The sequence below is a fragment of the Populus alba genome, chromosome 3, assembly GCF_005239225.2.
Source record: "Populus alba chromosome 3, ASM523922v2, whole genome shotgun sequence".
Lineage (NCBI taxonomy): Eukaryota > Viridiplantae > Streptophyta > Magnoliopsida > Malpighiales > Salicaceae > Populus > Populus alba.
In genome coordinates, this window is record NC_133286.1 from 20713872 (window position 1) to 20735604 (window position 21733).

The 21733-nt window shown below is 33.8% G+C and overlaps 2 protein-coding genes across 2 annotated transcripts; both read right to left on the reverse strand.

The window, feature by feature from the left end:
* Positions 1-698: 698 nt before the first annotated feature.
* On the reverse strand, positions 699-4637 carry LOC118054228 (nudix hydrolase 16, mitochondrial). The gene is made up of 4 exons (XM_035065717.2): positions 4252-4637; positions 2824-2938; positions 2040-2123; positions 699-1261 (listed from the first exon to the last, which is right to left on the reverse strand). Exons 1-4 carry the CDS (start codon positions 4320-4322, stop codon positions 1022-1024), a joined length of 510 nt encoding a protein of 169 aa, XP_034921608.1. The 5' UTR covers positions 4323-4637; the 3' UTR covers positions 699-1021.
* Positions 4638-18525: 13888 nt separating this feature from the next.
* LOC118054229 (uncharacterized) lies at positions 18526-20655 on the reverse strand. The gene is made up of 2 exons (XM_035065718.2): positions 19737-20655; positions 18526-19227 (listed from the first exon to the last, which is right to left on the reverse strand). The coding sequence occupies exons 1-2, from the start codon at positions 20409-20411 to the stop codon at positions 18835-18837; spliced, it is 1068 nt and encodes a 355-aa protein (XP_034921609.1). The 5' UTR covers positions 20412-20655; the 3' UTR covers positions 18526-18834.
* Between the last annotated feature and the right edge of the window lie 1078 nt (positions 20656-21733).

Sequence of the window (21733 nt, forward strand, 5' to 3'; positions counted from 1 at the left end):
CCGAGGCTCGGATGGTCAGGCCACACTCATGGAAGTGGAGCTCGTAGAGGATGAAGAACTTCACATTGGAGACTGGGTGAAGGTTAGGGCGTCTGTTTCAACACCAACACACCAGTGGGGAGAGGTGAACCATTCAAGCGTCGGAGTGATGCATCGGATGGAAAATGGGGACCATCGGGTTGCGTTCTGTTTCATGGAGCTGGCAAGAAAAGTATTTGTAGGCCATTTGTATCTCATAGATGACATTGCTAGTTGATAAGCTTTTTTGAGGTATATATACATTGGCATCTGTATGTATTTTTGTACAAATGAAACCCGTATTTTTGCGAGTGCTCTGCTTTTCCGGCTCTTCTTATTTCCACCGCACTCACCAGGCATTGAACAAAAGCTGCATAAAAAAGACAACAATACATGTCTCTTTTATTCTAACTATCTTTGTCGGTAACGAAATGCTACAACTAGTTTGATTAGTGTGGTTACCATTGCTCCAACATGCTAGTGTTTCTTTGTCAAGAAAGAAAATCTTGTATCAATTCGTCAGAACAGAATTGGTAAACTGAGGACTGTAGATGGCAAGTGACATTGAAGCCAATCCACTTGTTCAATATACAGACCCGAGACTTGAGATAGAAAACCGAGGAAAATGAATGCAGCCATGCACTTGACACGTTCCATGCACACAAGTACCCTTTTTTCCCTTTTGTTTTGATATATCAAATGATATGATTTGGGAAAACTGTAAGGGGTGATACATCGATGAACATCTAAACAACTATAATATACAATTGACATTTTGGACACTTGCCGGAATTAAAATACATCAGAGGTCAGTAAAATGAGGAGTTTCCAAGACATACAAAAACGGGTAGCTACTCAATCTTGAAAATTACTACTATTGTTACTTGGGTGATGCATGATGCGCCAAAAGAAAATTGCCTTCCGAGCCTTGTGACTAGACATTAAACCTTTTGTTTGTGCATACAGAAAGTAATCCGGATTGCAGGATCCTTTCCTGCAGCTTTTACATCTTATTTTCAAGCCAGCTAGAGAAGTCCTTCAAAGCCTCTTCCATCCATTTATGCCGGCAACTGTCAACTGCTCCAGGTATAGTTAACCAACTTCTTGTTCGTGTGCTCTGCTCTGGCCATGACTCGAGCTCCTCCTTGACAAATAGAGCATACATTGCAGCTTTACACAAACCATCTGGGCAACACTCATCTTGGAGTGTTTTACTCTTAAACTGATAATCCCCTATGAAATCCTGAAATCCACAGATATAATTAGAGTTGATTCCCTTTTAGATTGTCTAGATGACAAGACTTGTAAACAAGCTGCAAGATAATATTTGGGGAGCCTGTCTCAGCCCCAAGGATATCACTGACAGGAAACTACGCCAAGAACATAAAAGCCTAACAGGTTGACACCAGAGGATATCCAAAAATAAATTATGGGGATTTCAGATAAATATATGCAACAGTATTTCCAAATAGCTTCTTTACTGTGGAATTTATATAGATGCCAACAACTCAGAAGCATGATTACTATTTAGCCTAACACTACCACAGATGTTCTGAAGCTAGAGGAAAATTACCTGATCATCCTATAGTCTAATCGTCTTTACACTTAACTTCCATGTTTTGGAAAATTACAGTTTACATCATCCTTGGTGAATGCAAAATAGACTAAATTAGGATGATTTAAGATGTAAACTGTTACATGCGCAACAAAGTTTAGGATGCAAACTCTAATTTTCAAAAATAAAGTGGGTAAATGTAAAAACATCTAACTTATAGGATGATCGTGTAATTTTTCCCTTTTTATTTATTCATTTTTTTAAGCTAAAGGAATGAATGATAATTTCAACAGCCACCAGAATTACTAGATAAAACAAAAGGCAATGCACAAACAATAATGTTTCTTCAAAAGCATTCGCTATAGGAGATGGGCACAACTAATAGATTGTAGTCCTAATGTTATAGGGCAAGCAGAAAAGAATAAATGTATTCAAAACAATCTCAAATAATGCATGTAAAACTCACCATCAGATCGCCTCGAACTCCTGCTTCTTCAATGGCTTCCCTCACAGCAGCCTCTTTGGCAGTCTCATCATTCTCCCATCCTCCCTATGAACAACAAATGAAAAGAAATTTAACTTCTTGTATTTTCTCTTCCTGAAAGTAACTGAAACCACACGTAATAGGAATTGTATATGCCCCACACATAAACGAAGACTTCAAAGAGGCAGGATTTAAACCAAATGGTATCTATCTCTCACTGGCTCTTTAAAGGCATAAGTTTTGGGATTCAAACAATGTATGGATTCTGAAGGTCTGGGATTCTTTATTATATAGCCAAAACCAAAATAAAGTGAGAAGGAAACTGAACTTTGCATTTCACTGGAAATACAAGCATGCAGACTCATACAAATCGACCTCAACAAATATGCCAGAGTAATTGCAAATATTCAAACATCATTATCTCCAAAATCACTTCCAAAACCATTACCGTCACTATTTTCTCATCTTAGTCCCAGCATCCCCACAGCTCTAAGGCCATATGGTCAAGATTACTGGTTTAAAAAATACGCTTGGTGCATAAGCCAGATGTTTAGTAGGGCCCAACTCTAAGCAATCTCGATTAAATAAGTAAAGCCATCACCCCTTTCACTGTGAACCAAGCTTTTTGCTAAATGTGACTATAACAACGCTCTTCCACCCCGATGAGATACATGTAGGTGTAAATGGTCATTCAGGCAGCTATCCACTCCTAGGTTCCAAATAGTGTGCATCATAAATGCCAGAAGAGCATCTGACAACTTTATACCTTTGGAAACAAGAGACCTGGTCCACTGGGCGAGTTGATCATAAGAACCTCCACAACCTTCGCTGAATCAGCATCTCCATCCTCACAATAATCTCTAAATCTATATGGAATACACCTGTCAATAAAACAATGAGTTAACAACCCAACATCAATTATGACAGTAACTTCTAGCACCATGCAATGGCAGCAGCAAGTAGTTCCACATACATTTCCAATATATGTGGTGTAATGTTTTATTTGGTTTTTTACAAGTTGTTTCTCAATCCCTAAAGCTACATTTTTCTTCTCGTTTTTTTTAGTGGGAAGCTCGCTGGACTTCGGATTCCAGAAGACCCAACTCTATTACAATGAATCTTGACCATAAGACCTCTAATCTTGATCACAAGACTGTTGATGGACAAAACTAAGGATAAACCTGTCAAATGAGCTTCCTAGTGCTCACATGGGTAAACATTAGCTCTGTTTGGTCCTATCTATTGGATAAAGACCATATTTGCTACAAAATCCAAATTGTCTTATGCCGAAAAAAGTCGGTGCAAGTTGGACCTGCAATAGACCTCTCAACTAGCCAAATAATTTCACATCACCTGCTGAATCATTTCAGGATCTGGACAGGGGTATGGGTGTTGACCCCCTAAAGAGAAAAAAGCATCTTTCACCCAGCAAGATGCTCATAAAACTTCTCATCCATTCATTCAGCACATGAATGATGGTGCAAACTTCCTATTCCCTCCAGAAATGATGTGAAACAATGTCAGAATATTTCTTCAGTCTGAAGATTAAACCAAATGGTTCAAAAGACTTAAGCCTCCACATATAATGAGATGCATTCTAACCATTTAAATTTTTTATTCTATAACCAAGTCTACAATCACCTTCCCTATTAACCGGGTTCCAAGAAGCAAGGGAGGCAACTGATAAAAAGAGTCCCAGCACAAAAGCCTCGAAATTATCTCAATCCTCAATCAATCCCTCATTAACATTGCCCATTAATCCATCAAAAGGAACACATATCTTCAATCAGCAATTAGTCAGTGTTGCATACCTTTCATTACTGACCAAATCACACTAATCAAATAACTAAATAATTAACTAGGTCATCATTACAGATCACATCCTTATAGCCACCAACCCCATTAAATTTGACAAAAAAAAAAAAACAACCTAAACAAGAAAAGAAAAGATAGAAGATAAAACCAATGAAACACCTATAGATTATTAAAATAGAAAACGACCCATTAATAAACATAAAGTAAAAAACATACCCATTAATCACACATTGTCACAGCCATCCAAATGTCAATTCTCTCACCACTAACAAAAATGACACTTAAACACACCAATACTTCAACTCATCAATCAAAAACACATACTTTCACGCATATAAATCATTTTCAGACGAAGATATGAAAATGGTCTGTTATTTACCCGGCAACAAGTCGACAACCGCCCTCGTAACGTTGTTGGAGTCGACCAGTACGTGCCACCAATTCAGACATACTTTATATATAATATAAAAAAAACCAAAAGAAAAAAAAAAAAATTTTCTATCAATCAAGATTGTTTCTTTATCATCAACAAAATTGAACTCGAGCTCTTCATTGGCTTTGCTGAATTAGCAATGGTCATGCATGTGCAGGATAATGACATCGGCATTGCTGGTTTTGGCTCTTTTTTTTTGGGGGGGTTTCTAGGTGAAGGGAAGGAGAGAAAAATGAGCTTTTTTTGGTTTTGTTTTTCGGGACATTAGGGGGAGAAAGTTTAGAGCTTGTTTAGAGAGAGAGAGAAAGAGGGAGGGCCTCAAAGAGAAGCGCAGGAAGCGGATCCGACGGTGGGGCGGTCAAAAGTCACGTGGGTGTGATGGGCCCACCATGAATGAGGCCTATCTGATTGGGTAGTGCAGTCATCCCTAATTTACTGATTTATTTCAGGTGGAATGAAATTTGAAGCATACGTATAACGGTGTTCGACATGCACTTGTGAATTTTTTTTTTAATTTATTTTTTTAAAATTATTTTAATGTGATAATGTTAAAAAATAAAAAAAATATTTTAATTTATTTTCAAGGAAAAAAAATAAAAACTTGACTTTTAGATTGTTTTATAGGTTATTTCACTAAGTTAATTTTTCTTTTAAATTTCACCTTTCAATTAAATATAAATTTATTTTATATTTTATATTTTTAATTATTACTTTTTTAATTGTTATTTTTTATTTTAAATTCTTTTTGTATAATTGAAATTATTTTTTCAATTTCATCCTATAATATTTAATTAATTAAGAACTAGATTTTGTGATTTTTTCAGATAGGGTGTTTCAAGTCTAATAATCAAGATTACAAGTTTGAAAAGTTAATGCATGTTGATAATTTTTATATATATATATATATAAAAAAAGCTTTTGTGGTTTTCTTTATCTTTTTTTCTTAGGTTGTTTTCATCCCATGATGTAGGGTATAATCTTAACGAGAAAACCCGAGTTGGCTCGACTCTAATTACCGGAATTACATGTTTGTAATGCTAGTTCAAGTTAATTAAATTTAATTTTTTAGGTATTTTTTTACATATTATTATGATTATTTTTTATAAAAATTTGGTTTATATTCTATTATTGTTTTTTTTTTTATCGTCTAATTTAAATGAAATCCATTTATTTAACTCACTTGGGTATATAATGGGTCTATAATCCAAGTGGTATCTATTTTTTAAGAAAAACATCACATCTAAATATTGTTTTTTAAATCCATGAACAATTTCCTCAAATGAAATAGAGATTGGTTTTTCTTACTTATTTCAAGAAATGTTTCAACACGTACACTCTTATTTTCAAACATAAATGATTTGAAATCATTTTAGTATAAAACTTATAAAAAAAATAAAAACATAATAGAAAGATCATCTCTGATTCCAGTACTTCATCATCGTCATCAAGACTCCAGGTTTCATTACCTTGAACCCGGCTCATTGAGAAGTGAAACGCAGCACTCCTCACCTAGCATACAATGCTTTCATTCCTTGATATCAAGCCCTAAAGCTTGATTTCACCACTGGCAATAGATGGCCACATGATAGCTTCCGGGACAGAAGAATGGTCGAGCCCTAAAGCATGCCCCAGCTGATGCAATGCAACTGTTCCTGTATCATAAGTTCCTTTGGCCGCAGTACCATCTGTCAAATTCACATTAACGCTTAAGTAAACAACCTCTAATGGTGGTTTGTATGAGATCCCCAGTTCACCTGCTTTCTCGAAAATTTAAATCCCATTTGAAACGCCAATTACAACATCTGCAATACAGACATCAGACAATGGCAACATGGGTTCTCCAGTTAAGAATTTATAATTCACGTTGTATTTACCTGCAGAATTTATTCCAGTTCTACCATCGATGATGTCTGGCACACCGCATCGTGGCATCATCGTCATGGACACGGTTTCGGGATCCAAAATTCCAGTGGGCTTCAGGTTGAAGTTGAGTTGGTAGGTTTTGTTGCAGTTTCAATGGTTTCATCAAAATGATTCTTGTCTAATGTCTCAAGACTAGACAGTTGTGTATCGGTGTATCGTTTAGGCACCCAAACCGATGAAGGCGCCATTTGAGTTTGTAGAGATTTTTTACCTTTCCCCCCTCTTTATACCCTTGCAGAGATTCGATAAACTGAAAACGTGTTGGTGCATGCAATATATATATATATATATATATATATATATATATATATATATATATATATATATATATATATATATATATATATATATATAAAGAGAGAGAGAGAGAGAGAGAGCAATATCATAAGAGTACTTAATGCTAACTAATTGAGAAATATTTACAGATAAAGAAACTCTGATTCTTTGGAACAGGAAAGGGACCAATTTGGTAAAGACCTTCCATATTTTTTTTGTTGTTTAAGAAATTCATTGAATTGTTTTCCTACATATATCACTTCAGATGTGACCTCTGGTTAATAATTCCATGGGAAAGTATATTTTACTTCAGAAAATGTAGCAGTAGATTATGCTAAAGAACGTCTTTTTTGTATCAGAGAAAGCAGCTGGATTAGACCTTCTAAAGGGATATCTGAGATCGCAACTGGTTCTTCGAGCGGGCATTCACCTCTAGGAACTGAAGTTTCAGAGTGAGCTTTTGCAATCAACAAAATGTACTATATTTTATGTTCTGATTCATCTGCTTTAGTCCCACAGCTATCACAGCACAGGGATGATTTAGCAACAATGAAGCGACTCTTGATGATCTCCCATGTTATTTCAGAATCTGTTTCTTGTAAATTATAATCTCATGGATGTACCGAGTAATCTCATGTATCTCCCCAGGGTTAAATCCACGAACAGGCACCAATCGATGTCTCCTCTCGTGTTTGATTTGCAAACATGCCATGGACAGGATATAATTCCTGCTGGAGTCAAGAGCTGGTCTGGTCTTGATTCTTGGCTAGAATTCAGCAAACTCAGATTATGCGTTCCCCTCCCCAATTCTGGCACTGAAAAATCTTGTGTTCGTCCAGATATGAAAAGGCCTGCCTTGTGTGTCGGACCCAGACATGAAAGAAGAAATGAAATCAACTTTTGATATGGCTGAATATTGGGCCAAACTAGACAGGACTACTCGGTCCAAAATGTTTGTCTCAGACCCAAGTAGATTCATTTTGTTGGGGGTTCTGCTCAGGTGTCCTTCGCCTTTCGACACGCCACACAATAATATATATATATAAAAAAACCACACTTAATTGTTAGAATTAGTTTAATAGTTCGTCTGTTTTGTGTTTAGAAAAAAACACTTTTGAAAATTTTGAATTTTTTTTATTTTAAATTTTTTTTTTAATGATTTTGAATCTTTTTAACATGTTAGTGTTTAATTATTTTTTAAAAAATATATTATTTTGATATATTTTAAAATAAAAAATATTTTAAAAAAACAACTATTATCGCAATCTCAAACACTATCCAATAACTAATATAAAAAAAAGATTTAGATTATTAGGTTTGTCCGTGCATAGCCAAGTAATCATAATTAATTATTTTTATTGAAATAATATTATTTTATTTAAAAAAAAATTATCAACATTAATGTAATTGAATTGGATTAGATCAGTCAAGTAATTAAAAGCACAATCAAATTAATAAAAAAAATCAATAATTTGTTTTATTAAACATAGAACTTAACATATAATGGATTTCAATTGTCACCGGGTGAAACAAACTCAGTTATTTTTATTGAAATAACATCTTATTGTTTTTTTTTTATTCTTGAATAAAAAAGTAATAATGTTTGATTAGGTCTACCAAATTATTAAAAATTTAATTTTAATTAATTAAAAAATCAATATTTTTTTTATTCAACTTAATCTAATCCAAATAAGATTCCAATACATGAATTTATGAAATCAACTTACCGAACCAAATCAAATTGAGCAACTAAGAGTTCCGTAGAAGATTTCTATAGATTAGTGGTAGTGGGCACTGGCTAGTAGTAGGTGGTGTGGTTTTCGGAAAGAGAGACGGAGGCGTGTTATAGGTAAAGGGCAGATACACTGCACTCGTGACATGATCTCTTTAATTATTCGAGATAAGATTTACCTAAGCTATAGTCGTCCTACATTAAAATATTCAATTTATGCAGCACTCAGTGCATTCGTACCGACCTCACATATTCTTCCCATCTTTGCAGAAAAAGAGAAACTTCGTAATTCAGGTCACAATCGGTCATCATGTGATTCGTATCTTGAACATTATTTTTTCTGGTTTTTTTCTCTTCTTTTTTCAATAACTAGTTACTATTTCGAATTTTAATTTATTTTATTTTTACTTTAAAGAGTAGGTTTTGTTAATTTTTATGTTTTAAAAGTATTTTTAAAAAGATTTAAAAATTATTTTTTAATGTTTTAGATTATTTTGATATGTTAATATCAAAAATAATTTTTTTAAAATAATAAAATATTATTTTAATATATTTTTAAATAAAAAACACTTTAAAAAATAACCAATACTCACCGTCACACTTATCATATAAATATTCTTTCACGTTTTAGATATTGAAAAGGAATTCTTATAGAATTCTATAAACATTGAGGTCTATAAAACAAAATTTAATTCCTGCGTTATCATAGCATCGTCTAGTTTTCTCGAAATATCAACTACTACCGACGACGAGTACCAAGCATGTCTTCTTAAGTAAAGTGTTAACTTTTTTTATATATATATAATAGTTATCTTTCCTCGACTTATCTTCCCAGTAAATTAAGTATAAAACGTCAATTAGTTTGTCGGACTCATAATAACTTGGATTTATCAAAGCTGAATTCAACGTAAATCCAACAACTTGACAGACCTTAATATATTAAATTAAATAATTTGATAAACTCATATTTATTTGGGTTTAATATATAGTGACGGAGATAAGAGGCTGACCTTGACCCCTGCAAGAAAATATTTTTCCACATTTCCCAGTTTTTTCTTTGTAAATATTTATAATTTTAATGACGTAAAGAACATTGAAAATGTTGCAAGGAAATGTCACGCCCCCTAATTATTTGTTCTTGCTCTGTCCTTGAATATATGAATCACCAACTTGACACATCTAAGTATATTAAATTAAATAATTTATTAAATTTATATTTATTTGGGTTTAATACATGAATCTCCCAAAATATATTAAATTTGATAGCTTGCTTGACCGTTGTTGATTTGAATTATCGTCATGTTATAGGTTTAGACTTCTTCATAAAAAAAGAAGAAGAAATATTAAGTATAAAATACTTACTCATCATCACCCAGGAGCTCTCCTATAACTTCAACAATTCCAATAATTATACAGGTGGATTCTATGGTGATAGGTGGGTGGAAGAAATCAGTGTTCAGGAGTGGAGCACGTCTGCAATGCTTACTTGAGCTTGATTTCACCATGGATAGCATCGCCTTCTCCACGAGAGCCTGGGAAAAATCCATGGAAGAATTCTTGCACAGATTATTAATTAGGGTGTCAGATGTATCAGCACTGAAGGTGATGACGCTTCATCGAGCATGCAATGAATTGAGACACTCTGTGCTCGCCTTCCATGGTTTCCAAGAGAAAAAGAAGTACAGAAAAAGATTTTGACATTGATATATTGATTCTGATACATTTCCAATACATGCAGACGCCATGTAGGACAATGCTTCCCTGATTTAGGGTTCGCAGCATTCTTTGGATTTTGGTGCAGTATCTTTGAAACCCTGATCATCTCTCTCTTTTATTTATTTATTTTCACTGTACAAGCTAGCTACCACATCTTCTTGTTCTTGATGGATCATTGACTCGATGCAGTTACTTACAAAATGGCGAGACTTCTCATCCACCTGTCACAAGTGAATTTCTTCGTCGTTTTATGATCCTGTTTCCATCAAATTAAAAAAAAAAAAAAATGTTTCGGAAAGATTTTTTTTATATAAATTAACAATTCATTATAAGTGTTTTTTTAATAATCACGGATAATCCAACATTATACATGTTTCGAAGAAGAAAAACCGGAGAGGGAGTAAATTATGCTGGCGAGAAGAAAATCGAAGAAGAGAAGTATTGTATATTCCTTTTTTTGTTGGTGAGGTGAAAATTGGAGAGAGAAAATAAACTGAAGAAAAGTAAAGAAATTTATTTGAAACCTAAAGAACAATTAAAGAATATTTTATTGCAAATTTATGATCATATATATAAAATGGAAATTAAAAAATAATAGCTTTGCTTTAAATTCAGAAAAATTAACCATTTCTTCCCAGGAGGGAAAAGTTTTGTGAGCACATGGCAAAACACATTTTATTTTTAGTAATAATTTTTTTAATATTGTTTTTTTAAAAAAACATTTTAAATAAAAAACACCATCACATTTACAAAGACACACCAGGTAATAAATCATTAAAACACAAGTTTTTTTTTTTTATTAACATAGGTGTCCGGACCAGTTTACGCGTATTTCTATTAATTTTATGGGCCCTGAAGTTAATGACCATGTAAGCCTTTAATGACCATCATATAAGTAATCTAGGGTTTCAATTTGAGATCACAAAAAAAGTAAATTTTTTGGTCTTAAATTTTTATTATTAGACCACCACCTAAATGGTTAAAACACAAGTTCTTCTTGTTAAGGGAAGTGGGTGTCTAGAACCCTAGCCCTAGCTGAACTCAAACGAGGATGCTTTATTGCCGAACCAATCCCATTCGACGAGGAAACAACTTTGAAAAGGTATCATATAATTAGAAAATTGCATGACGTGCAAGACTTTACAAGTGAAGACAACCAAGCAAACACCCAACTTTTATACTAAAGCATGGATCCTTTGTCTAACTTTTCACATGAGCATATATAGTTCAATTTTCTGTTAACAACCGTGTTCATCCCCCTTTAAGATCCGGACAAGATCCAAATTGTTAACCCCCTATATTTTTTTAATTTTTATTTAAAATAATATCATTTTAATTTTTTTTAAATAATATTATTTCATTAAAAAAATAAAATAATATTGTTATTAGATAAATTTGGATTGACCCACCCGCTTAACACCTGAATTTTAAAACAAGTTACACCCAAATTGGTAAAATAATTATGGAAATAACACAACAAATTAGATAAAAATCACAAAATAATTTAAATAGTATTTGAAAATGTGGTTGGTTGTTTTTTAAAGTTATTTATATTTAAAAATATATTAAAATAATATAAAAAATTAAAAAAATAATTTTAAAAAAATCAAAAGCTGAAAAGCACTTTTTCACTGAAAAACAAAATATTCCAATATTGTTTCAAACCTTATCTCAAACCAATATTGTTGGTTCCCAAACGTATCGACTCGTATATATTGGGATCCGCAGCTCTGATTCTGTCTGATTGGACCACCGGATTTCTCGACCCAAAAAAACAATAACCAAACCCCAACTCGGTCCTATCAATGGCTCAGTTCTTTACAGAGTCTTGATGCCTCTATAAATACACTTCTTCATTTCAAAAAGGTCATTTAGTTATAGTTACGTGGAAAAAAAAAAAAAAAAAAACTCTCTTTGTCCTCTTGTTCTTGACCATACCAACCGTATATTCTTGGCCCATCTTAGATTCCAGGAAGCAGAACAAATCACAGAAAAGTTGCAGAAATTCTTCAACTTTCATTCCTTCATAATCCATTTCTTCTTTTTCTTAAGCACATTCTTGCTGCAGTTAGCTGAAAGCAAGAAATGATATTTAGAGCTTCAAGAAAATCAAGAAAAGTGAGTTCTTCTCCAAGACAATGGTGCGGTGTTTCAGCACAGCGAGTGTTGTTTTATTAACAGCTTTAGCAGCATCAATGGCTGTGTTGCCATTGTTGTTACCACCGCTTCCTCCTCCACCACTGATGTTTCTGTTCTTTCCAGTTGGAATTATGGCTGCTCTTATGTTCTTGGCTTTCTCTCCCTCAGATGCTGCTGCAAATTTTGCCCTACATACTGTATGAGGTTGTAGAATAAGATTTGATTGTCAAGGACTTTCTAGTGCTGATTTGGAGTTGTCTAAATATGCTACTTCCTAATGTTACAATATTTCTAGCAACATTTTCTTTTCTAGTACAAGTTTTGTATCTCGGCTCTAGTTTTATGGTTCACAGTTCTGTTTCTTCTCTATATTCTGCTTTTAAATTCTGTTAAATGGGTCCTTAATTTTGAATCTTCCAGGACTTCACCGTGGAAGAAAGTAATCAAAAACGTAGATTTTCGATTGTAATAAGACTATTAGAGTGAAATGATTATTAAATCAATATGATCTCCTCCTCGGGGTTAAGGAAATTAAAGATTTTGATCTGTGGTTTTGTCCTTGCTAAGTCAAGAATGGGAAAAACATGAAGCCATTATTTAATAACAACAGCATAGTTTGGAGCTCAAATCTTAGCAAGTTTCACAAGAGGAAGGCCTAAGTCGCGATGGAAGTTAAAACTCCAGAAAGACTGCACAAGAACAGGCCCAATGGAAGTTAAAACTCCAGAAAGACTGCACAAGAACAGGCCCAATGGAAGTTTAATGTAGGCAACTTAATTCAAGAAGACAGGTATGTTGTTACCTACTTTGGTTACATACTTGCAAGGCACTGCTAGGAAATTAGGGAGTTTTGAACACCATTGAACTGCCAAACAATGTGATAGGAACAAGTTGAAGCAAGAGGTTCCTCGTGAAAGAAATAGAAAATTGGTAAGTGAACAAGTTGTCGTTAAAGAGTTTTGTGATGCTTACTTGAAAGGAAATCAAGGCTGTCAAGTGTTTGCTTACAGTTTGAGTATGGGAAAATCAAATCTGCATCATCAAACATACACAAACAGAAAAAAAGAAAAGGAAAGAACCCGGCGACAGTATAAAGACATAAATTCTGGTAAAATTGGCTCCTTTAATGGGGTTTTAATGCAAGGAATTGTGCTATAAGAATTTTGAACAAATTATGATTCGTGTATTTTATTTTGGGTAATTAGTTTTGATTATTGGCTCGATTTCAAGGATTTCAACGAATGATAATTGAAATAGTTACTGTATGTGCCTGAATTTTGTTAATTTTAGCTGTTAATTGCCTAAAATTTGTTATATTTAGTATTCCTTGAAATTTGTTTAGTTTTTAGGAATTTGGGTATACAATGCAAAGTTGCTGAGCAAATGTATTTGGAATTTTCTTGCTAGAATTTGTTCCAAGTTTCTCAACCTGACGCCGCTCTCTTTATTAGGAAATTGCTAGACATTCTCAGGTCAGTTTCTGGTACAGATCATGTTCTTCGAATACAATTTTTTCACTGCTAATAAGGTTATTAAACTTTTCCTCGATCTTGTCGAAAAAGCTAGACCATATCCGCATCAACCCCTTGCAATGCTATTCTATTTATCCCTCTTTTAAAATGGTATTCCCTCAATTTTCAAAACTTTTTATTTTTTATTTAAAATTAATATTTTTTTTGATATTTTTAAATTATTTGAATGAAATAAAAAAATATTTTAAAAAATAACTGGAATTATATATCTTAGCAACTTACTACTCGAAGATTAACAAAGTGGAGGCTTGTAGAAGGGCAATTTTTATACAAGAATGTAGTTAGCTGATGACACTAATTATAAATTCTAAAGATTATTAACTACCTTCTTTAAACTCCATTGAAATTAACATGGTAGATTTAGGTAGTAAAAGCAATGTCGAATGTTTGTCCACTGTTTCTTTTTAGTTTACAAGTAACCTTATATTTATTTTTTATCTATTTGTATCTCATCTGCCTCGGAGTCGGAAATTAAACTGCGGTTTTTTAATGATCCGACACAAACGAAACCGGATCTTATAAATATCTTAATAGTTTTTGAGGATTGATGAACTTTTCCTGGACAACAAATCGTAACGGAAAATATAGGAACAAGCATCACTATCACAAAGAACCTTAACCAAAGCCCACGAAACTTAATTTGTTTACTACATCACGCATGATCTGTTCTTCGAGATTTTTTTGACGAGTCCGCAGCCTAATTAGTGATTCAATCTGTGGCAAAACAACGGAGGACAATGGTCAAGATCTTCACGCCAGGGCCGAACCTAAAAAGCACTCCTAAATCCAATCCTTCACTGGAGGTGGCCTTCCTTTCCTCCGCGGATCCTCTCCTCAAGAACAAGGAAGATGCTTGGACTCCACATGTTTCCATATTCGGTGAGCACATGTCGAGTTGCTCTCCATTGATCTTTGGTCAACCCAAGTTACTGTTCGAACTTGTTCAAAACGCCTGGACCTCCAGGATGGACACTGTAAAACAAAGAATTCCAGTCCTTAATCCCATATCGAGTGCTGAATGTCTCCTCCGAACACGCTGCAGCACCTTTCGCAACAGTACTGGGCACGTTTGGGTACAAGTAATAGGCCATGCCTATTTCACGTGTGTGACCAACTATTCCATCATTAACAATACACTGCTCGGTTGACACAAGTTGGAACAATGGGCACTCGTAGCTGTATCAGGATCACCCCCGACAACTACAGCAGCAGCACCATCAGAGGAACTAGCAGAGCTTAAAAGAATATCCAAGGGAGTCTCCAATGGTCCCCGGAAACAAACAGCCAGGTTCTCCGAACACAGGATAAGAACACGTGCCCCAGGATTGTTCTCGGCAAGGGCTTTCGAAAGGCGGAGGGCTAGCACTAGGGCATATGCATACCTTTGATTTCGGTTGACAGCTCGTCGGCACCCGCCTAGCCAACTCCTCAGCCTTGGGCATTAGTTGTATGCAATTGAGCATGATGTAAATTTAAGAGTCTCAACAAAGCCTACAATAAAACAAATCGAATATCTTCATCAAAGCTGACATGTTCCATCCAATCTCTTCTGCCATGGAATCAAGCAATTCAAACCTTTTTTGAGGATTCTTTTTGACAAATGAAGTGAAGACATAAACAAGTCACTTTCTTCGTTCCCTTTCCAAGCTAAAGGCTTTTCTTTGCTTGACCGAATGTCGCAACACCAGGTCAAATTTTTCAGGACCATGCCAGAATTTCATGGAAATCCAGCCAAAAACAGACTGGATATTCTGTCATGGGTCATAAAATTTGACTGAATATTATGGCCCAAAACGTCAGTGTTTTTGGTGGCAATGAAGCGTCACCGAATCCAAAACCCATTTCAGTTAACGAAGCCTTTAGTCTCAAGCTAATTGGGCTTGCCATTACCTATATAAATTCCCATCTTAACCATTGGGAAAACCACTTCCAAATTCACATATATTTATCAACCTGACAACATATCAAAACTTTGAATACCATGCCTACTGGGTACAAAAAAAAAAAAAAAAAAAAACATAAAATTACAGCATCGCAAGCTAACAATAAATAGAAAGCATCAGATCACATCGAAGGAGAGAAATGTCAAAAAAACTCTAAATTAAAGTTGATTTTTTTTGCTTGTAAGGAAACCAAATAATTTCTCTATGTAAAAAATTATAGAAAAATTGAAATACTCCAAAATAATTCTAAAACAACAAATGAATATAATAAAAAGACTATTTTACCTTGAAAAAAATATATTATGTGTTTTTTTTTAAGGCCAATTCTTTCAGTTCACTACTGTAATTCATAGAAAATCAAGGCTAATACACTTGCAGTGGTTTCTCATCACTGTTTAGGTTTTGTGTGGTTGAGAGTGTGTTTGCTGTTGCTTTTTAAAGTGTTTTTTATTCAGAAAAGCATGTCAATAATATTTTTTTTAATTTTTAAAAATTATTTTTGAGATCAGCACATTAAAATAATTTGAAAACATAAAAAACATATTACTTTAAAATAAAAAAAAATTAAAATTTTTTAAAAAACATTTTTTCACCGTAATGCCAAACACTCTATTAACTAGGGTGCTTTTCTTATCTCCTTAGTTGACAACCTTTGCTACCCCATGAATCAGCAACAAATGCATAAGAAATTTACAAAGCTCAAAAAGATCCCACAAGCAAAAACACTCAAAAATCAAGAAAACTACTACAATTTTCCAAGAAACAGAACCTTCGTGTATAAAAAGAAGAGGAAAGCAAAGTTAATGAGCAAATGCCACAAGGTTGTCTTCTCCGATGCACTTTCCTTGAGGGGTTCTGCAAAGCAGTCTTCTTTGCTGTGTGAAGAGTCAAAAAGGGCTGTTCTTGGGAGGTAAGGGCTACCCTCCATGCTTGGAGGGCAGTGATTACTTTCTAATAACACCAATTTAGTTAAACCAATCTTACAGTAGAATTGATTTCATTTTTTTTTAATTAAATCCTTATATTGGAAAAAGGTATGAAAGTTGTAGAATTTATTTGAATGGACAGTGCAAATTTATCACTCGACCAATCTTCTCTCATCGCAAATCCATTATCTTTCTATTTCTTCGATTTAACTGATCCCTGATCTCATTTATACCGTCATTTCCAACTAAATTTCATTTAATTATTGGCACTTATCCTAATCACTAGCAAACATCTCAAGCCTTCAATCAAAGTTTTTAAATCCGAATTAACGTAGTTTGAATATTGTTTTTTTAAAATCTTAATTTTGATTTAAAAAAAATAAATTAAATTAAGTTTTTACCGATTTAAGGTTTATTTAATTTTTACATTCATCATCCTTCTAATATTATAAATTCAGAGTCCAAAGGTATTTGTTAATTAAATATGGAAACTGGTGCTGAAGAATAAAGTTTTTCCATACAGACGAGGGGGAATCAGAAGAAGATTGTTTTGAAAATAAAGTTTTAGGCATTTAATTCTGAAGCAAATCACACTCCTCCTCCTGTATAATTTAGAGCTCAAAAAGTATTTGATATGCTAATTAATTTTAAAATTTATAAAATTAATTGAGATATATGTAAATTAGTCTTAACATTAATATTAATAATTTTTTGTTTTGACAGATTGTATAATTCATTTACTTTCCACACACTAAGATTGATTTCATTTTTTCAAATGGCCTGATAAATCTTTATCAAATCTTTATTATAATTAAGTTTTAAACGAGGCATTTTAATTAAGAGCGTGTTTGACAGTGTGATAGTGGTTTTTTTTTAAATAGCTTTTCGTACCGAAATACATGTCAATGATGTTTTTTTATTTTTTAAAAATTATTTTTGACATCAGCATATCAAAACGATCCAAAAAGTACAAACTATACTCAATTTTAACAAAAAAAAATCAAAATTTTACAAAACACAGGTAGAAACGCAGCCCCAAACACAAATCAATGACTCTGTACTCGCAAGTCGTAACCATGGGCTTCACTAGGAAATTTCAAAATGGGCCAATTTCAAACCTCGGAGAGTATCTAAAAGAAGAGAGATTCCTCGCTCGGCCAGTTAACAATAGAGTTGCAAGCCTCATGGACCTTTTAGGCAAAAAACTAAATTCTTCCTCGGTTCTATTCAAATTTTGTCAGCAATTTTTTTTTAATATTATTTTAATATATTTTTAATTAAAAAATATTTTAAAACACATCAAATACAATAAAAAATAAAAACAGGTTTAATATACATATGGCCTCTCTTCAAGAGAGAATTTACAATGAGAATATATAAATTAAATTTTTAGTCTTATCAACTAATATGTCACATCATCACTCTATAGTCTATAATCCATGTCATACTATATAAAAGTGGATACTTTTTAAGATTTGATGACATGAATTATATGGCAATGATGTGATATATTAAAAAAAAATCATTAATATCAATAAATGTTAAATGGATTTAGATTTTTTTTTTTATTTTGATGATAAGAGATTTCTTCTAATTAAAACCAAGTTCTTGTCCACATGATCTTAAAAACGCATTTTTCATATCAACGTGATACATTTAAAAATTTAATAAATTCTCTTAAGCTTAAAATAAATTTTAAATCACATAAAAGAATATGTTCAAATACCTATGCCAACTCTTTTATATAACCTTTACTAAAGATTATAATAATTGAGAAAGAGTTTACTTTCCCAATAATTTTAATTTTAAGTTCAAGCCACAATATTGTTAATATAATAATTTTAAAAGGTTTATATAATTATTAATTTTAGAACTCGTATGATTAGTCGAGGTACATATAAGTTAGTCTGGACACCCACGTTAATAATAATAAAAAAATATAATAATTAAAAAATGAGTGTTCTTTTCAAAATTAAATTGCACGAATTAATAATGCAATGATTAAAGATCTCTACAACTATTAGCTAACGATATTGGCATAAAACACCTGCATTGTTCAATGAAAGAGAACATTACAACGAGGTAGGGAAGTTATTTTTACCTGCCACATCTCTACTGCTAAAAACTAATTAGCGAAGCCTAATTCATACAAGTTAATTACTAAATCTCCCTTACCTTGTTTTTTTCCCTTCCATTTCCTAAGGTTCTGTTCTCTTCTTTTTCAGTGTCAACACATACATGTTACAGGTCTATATATATATATATATATATATATATATATATATATATATATATATCATCAGTGTGATCATATATAATTAGCTTCAGTGCCACTAATCCTCTCAAGTTTTTCCAATTCTCAAGGACGAATCAACACCTCTACCAACACCAGCAAAGAGCCTTGCAATCTCCAATTGAGCATTGGCTATGATCTCAGTTCTTTTGAGGTCCATTTCACCTCTCTTAGCCTCAGCTTCTATTCTCATTTTCTCTAATTCTCTCATCGTGTCCATTCTTGCTTGCTCTGACCTTACCACTACTTCTGCTAGCCACCGGATGCTATCAGCCATCTCCCATTCTTCTCTTTTTCTCCTCTTTCTTTTTTCCGTTTTCTTCTTCAGTTTCTTGTACCTTAGTTTCTCCTTATCACTGTATAAAGCCGGAGTGCTACTATCCGTGTCCATGGCATTCTTGTCCGAGACATGATCTGATAGTTTTGTATCCATTCCATCTTCCTAATAACAGAAAATTAGTAATTAATAGCTAATTTAATATTTAATGTTTACAATCAACTCAAATGCACTATTTACTTTTTAGATGCCACTTCGTAGGGGTGAATATATATGTGTGTGTGTGTGTGTGTATCATCCATACAGGGATTAAAGATTTTGGGAAAATTAACATTATTTTTTTTTAAAAAAAATGAGGTGGCCTAAATTACTTACAAATTGGAAAATTTAGTTTTACATGATAGCATAAATTATGTCGTCAACATTTGTACAGAAGTCATGATTCCAGCTCCATGAAAACCTAAGAGGGCAACCATGAGTTCACTGGGGATCAATCATGTGTGGTCCAAAATTTTTACATGTACGATAATCTAACAACTTAGGAGCATAGGCAGCTGATCAGTTTAATTGGTCGGTCAAGAGTTCTTTTTTTGTCTTCAAAGAGATTTATTGGTCTAGAATAATAATTTACTACCACATTAAAGAGAATCACAAGAAAAGGCAAGTTGGCTGACCTTTGGCGCCCCCCTATCAACACCATTAGACCCATGTGAGTTTTGAGCAGTCACAATAGTTTGATGAGGAAGAGGTGGAGGTGGAGGTGGAGGAGCTGGTGCTGGCGGTTGCGTCACCGCCAAGGGTGACTGATCCATTAACAACATCAAAGGAGGATTGGCAGAAGTTGGAATTGACGGTTGTTGATGTTGTGGTGGTACTTGTGGTGATAGAGTTACAGCTGCTGTTGCACTATTTCCACGTAACAAGAGATCAAGACGTGGATAAAGTGGCCAAGAGGAGGCATCTGCAGTGGAAGATTCTGATCTATACCTTTTCTTCATGGACTCAATCTTGTTCTTGCATTGTGTTTGTGTCTTCGGAGACTTTGTACAATTTGCACGCGATGATACATGGTGTGCAACATCTTCCCAATCATGCCCTTTAAGCTTGGCTCGGTTTCTAAGTATCCATTTATTTTCATAGGCCTCAAGTAAGGTTGACACAGCTCCTTCACTCCATTCATCTCTTTTTAACCTGTCGCCACCTCCGCCGCCTCCACCACCACCACCACCAGAAACAACGACACCAGCAGCACCAGTACCTCCGAGTAGTTTTCTTGGAGATTCTTCCTTGATGGTGGTGGTATTGCCAGGGAGAAGAGATGGGCTTTCTCGGTTAGTTTCTTTATCCATCTCTCTCCATGCTAAACAAAATCCTTACCCTTCTTTAGCGGATAACATGAGTATAACCCTTCATTGCTTCACACAAGCTTAAGAATGTGACATGAGAGGGAGGGAGTGAGAGATAGAGAGGTCACCACTAGCATTAGAGAGGGGAAAAACATGAAAGGATGTTCATATTACTAGTGGCCAACCAAGGGAAGAGAAAGAACCACTAGCATTTGAGAGAGGAAAGGAAAGGGCTAGCTATAGGTTAAATTTTAGTGGGCAAAAGCAATCCTACCATCCAAGAAAGTGGTTCACTTTGTCAAACGAGTTAATGATAGTAACCTCTTAACCTTTTTATTGTTTTTCTGTACACTTTCCTGAGGATGGTATTTTCTATCTTATTTGTTGATTCTATTGCTGTGGTTGGTTTATTTTGGCTGTTAGCGTTGATATGAAGCCAACCAAGAAACCTACTGGCTAGCAAGAGGGAAGGGAGGTGGTGGTGGTGGTGGGTCAATCACGTGGGAATGTCACCCACTCTCTATCTGAATCTTCATCAATTCTTCCATTCACCACCACCACCACCATTTTTCTCCACCACCACTAGCATAACAATTTGCTACGGTCACTTGACCTCAGCCTGCCCTTTCGGGTTCTCTTTTCTCCTTTCTAGCTTTGCCTTTTGCCTTTTTGTGCCTTTTGAAGGCATTGATGGATTCATCACCTAATAGTGCAGTATCCAACATCAAGATGGTTAATAATTAGTTAAACAGTGGCTACGAAAGATTTGATTATATACGAAATTTGCTAAATAATTATCTATTGAATGACTTTGATGAGCTCAGTGGAGGAATTAGGCCCTTAAATAATTAGTATTTTAAACCTACAACACAGTACTCCCTATATATACAACTCTTCTACATTTTTAACAATTTAAGACATTGAGAATATATTTACAGTAATTTAAGCAAAACATTGGTATATTTAGCAACCACTGCATGCGACATCAATATTCTGTAAGGTGGTTGCTGTTTAAGAAGATGTTCTTCTTTTTATCTATCAGTCAGATTATATAATGAAAAGTAAAATTTAATTTTATGAATCCCTTAATTTTAATTTGGATAATCTAATATCGTTAACCAAACTAAAAAGATTGTCTAATGATACATCTCAACATAAGGCTTAAAAGTAAAAATCCAAACTAAATTTGTGATGATATAATTTTGTTTATTTAGTTGCCTAGTAAAAATCAAATATGTAATATAATGATATAACTTGTACTCGAGAGATAGCTGTTTATAGTTTATTTTTTTGATAAGGATAAAATTGTCTTTTCCAGTTCATAT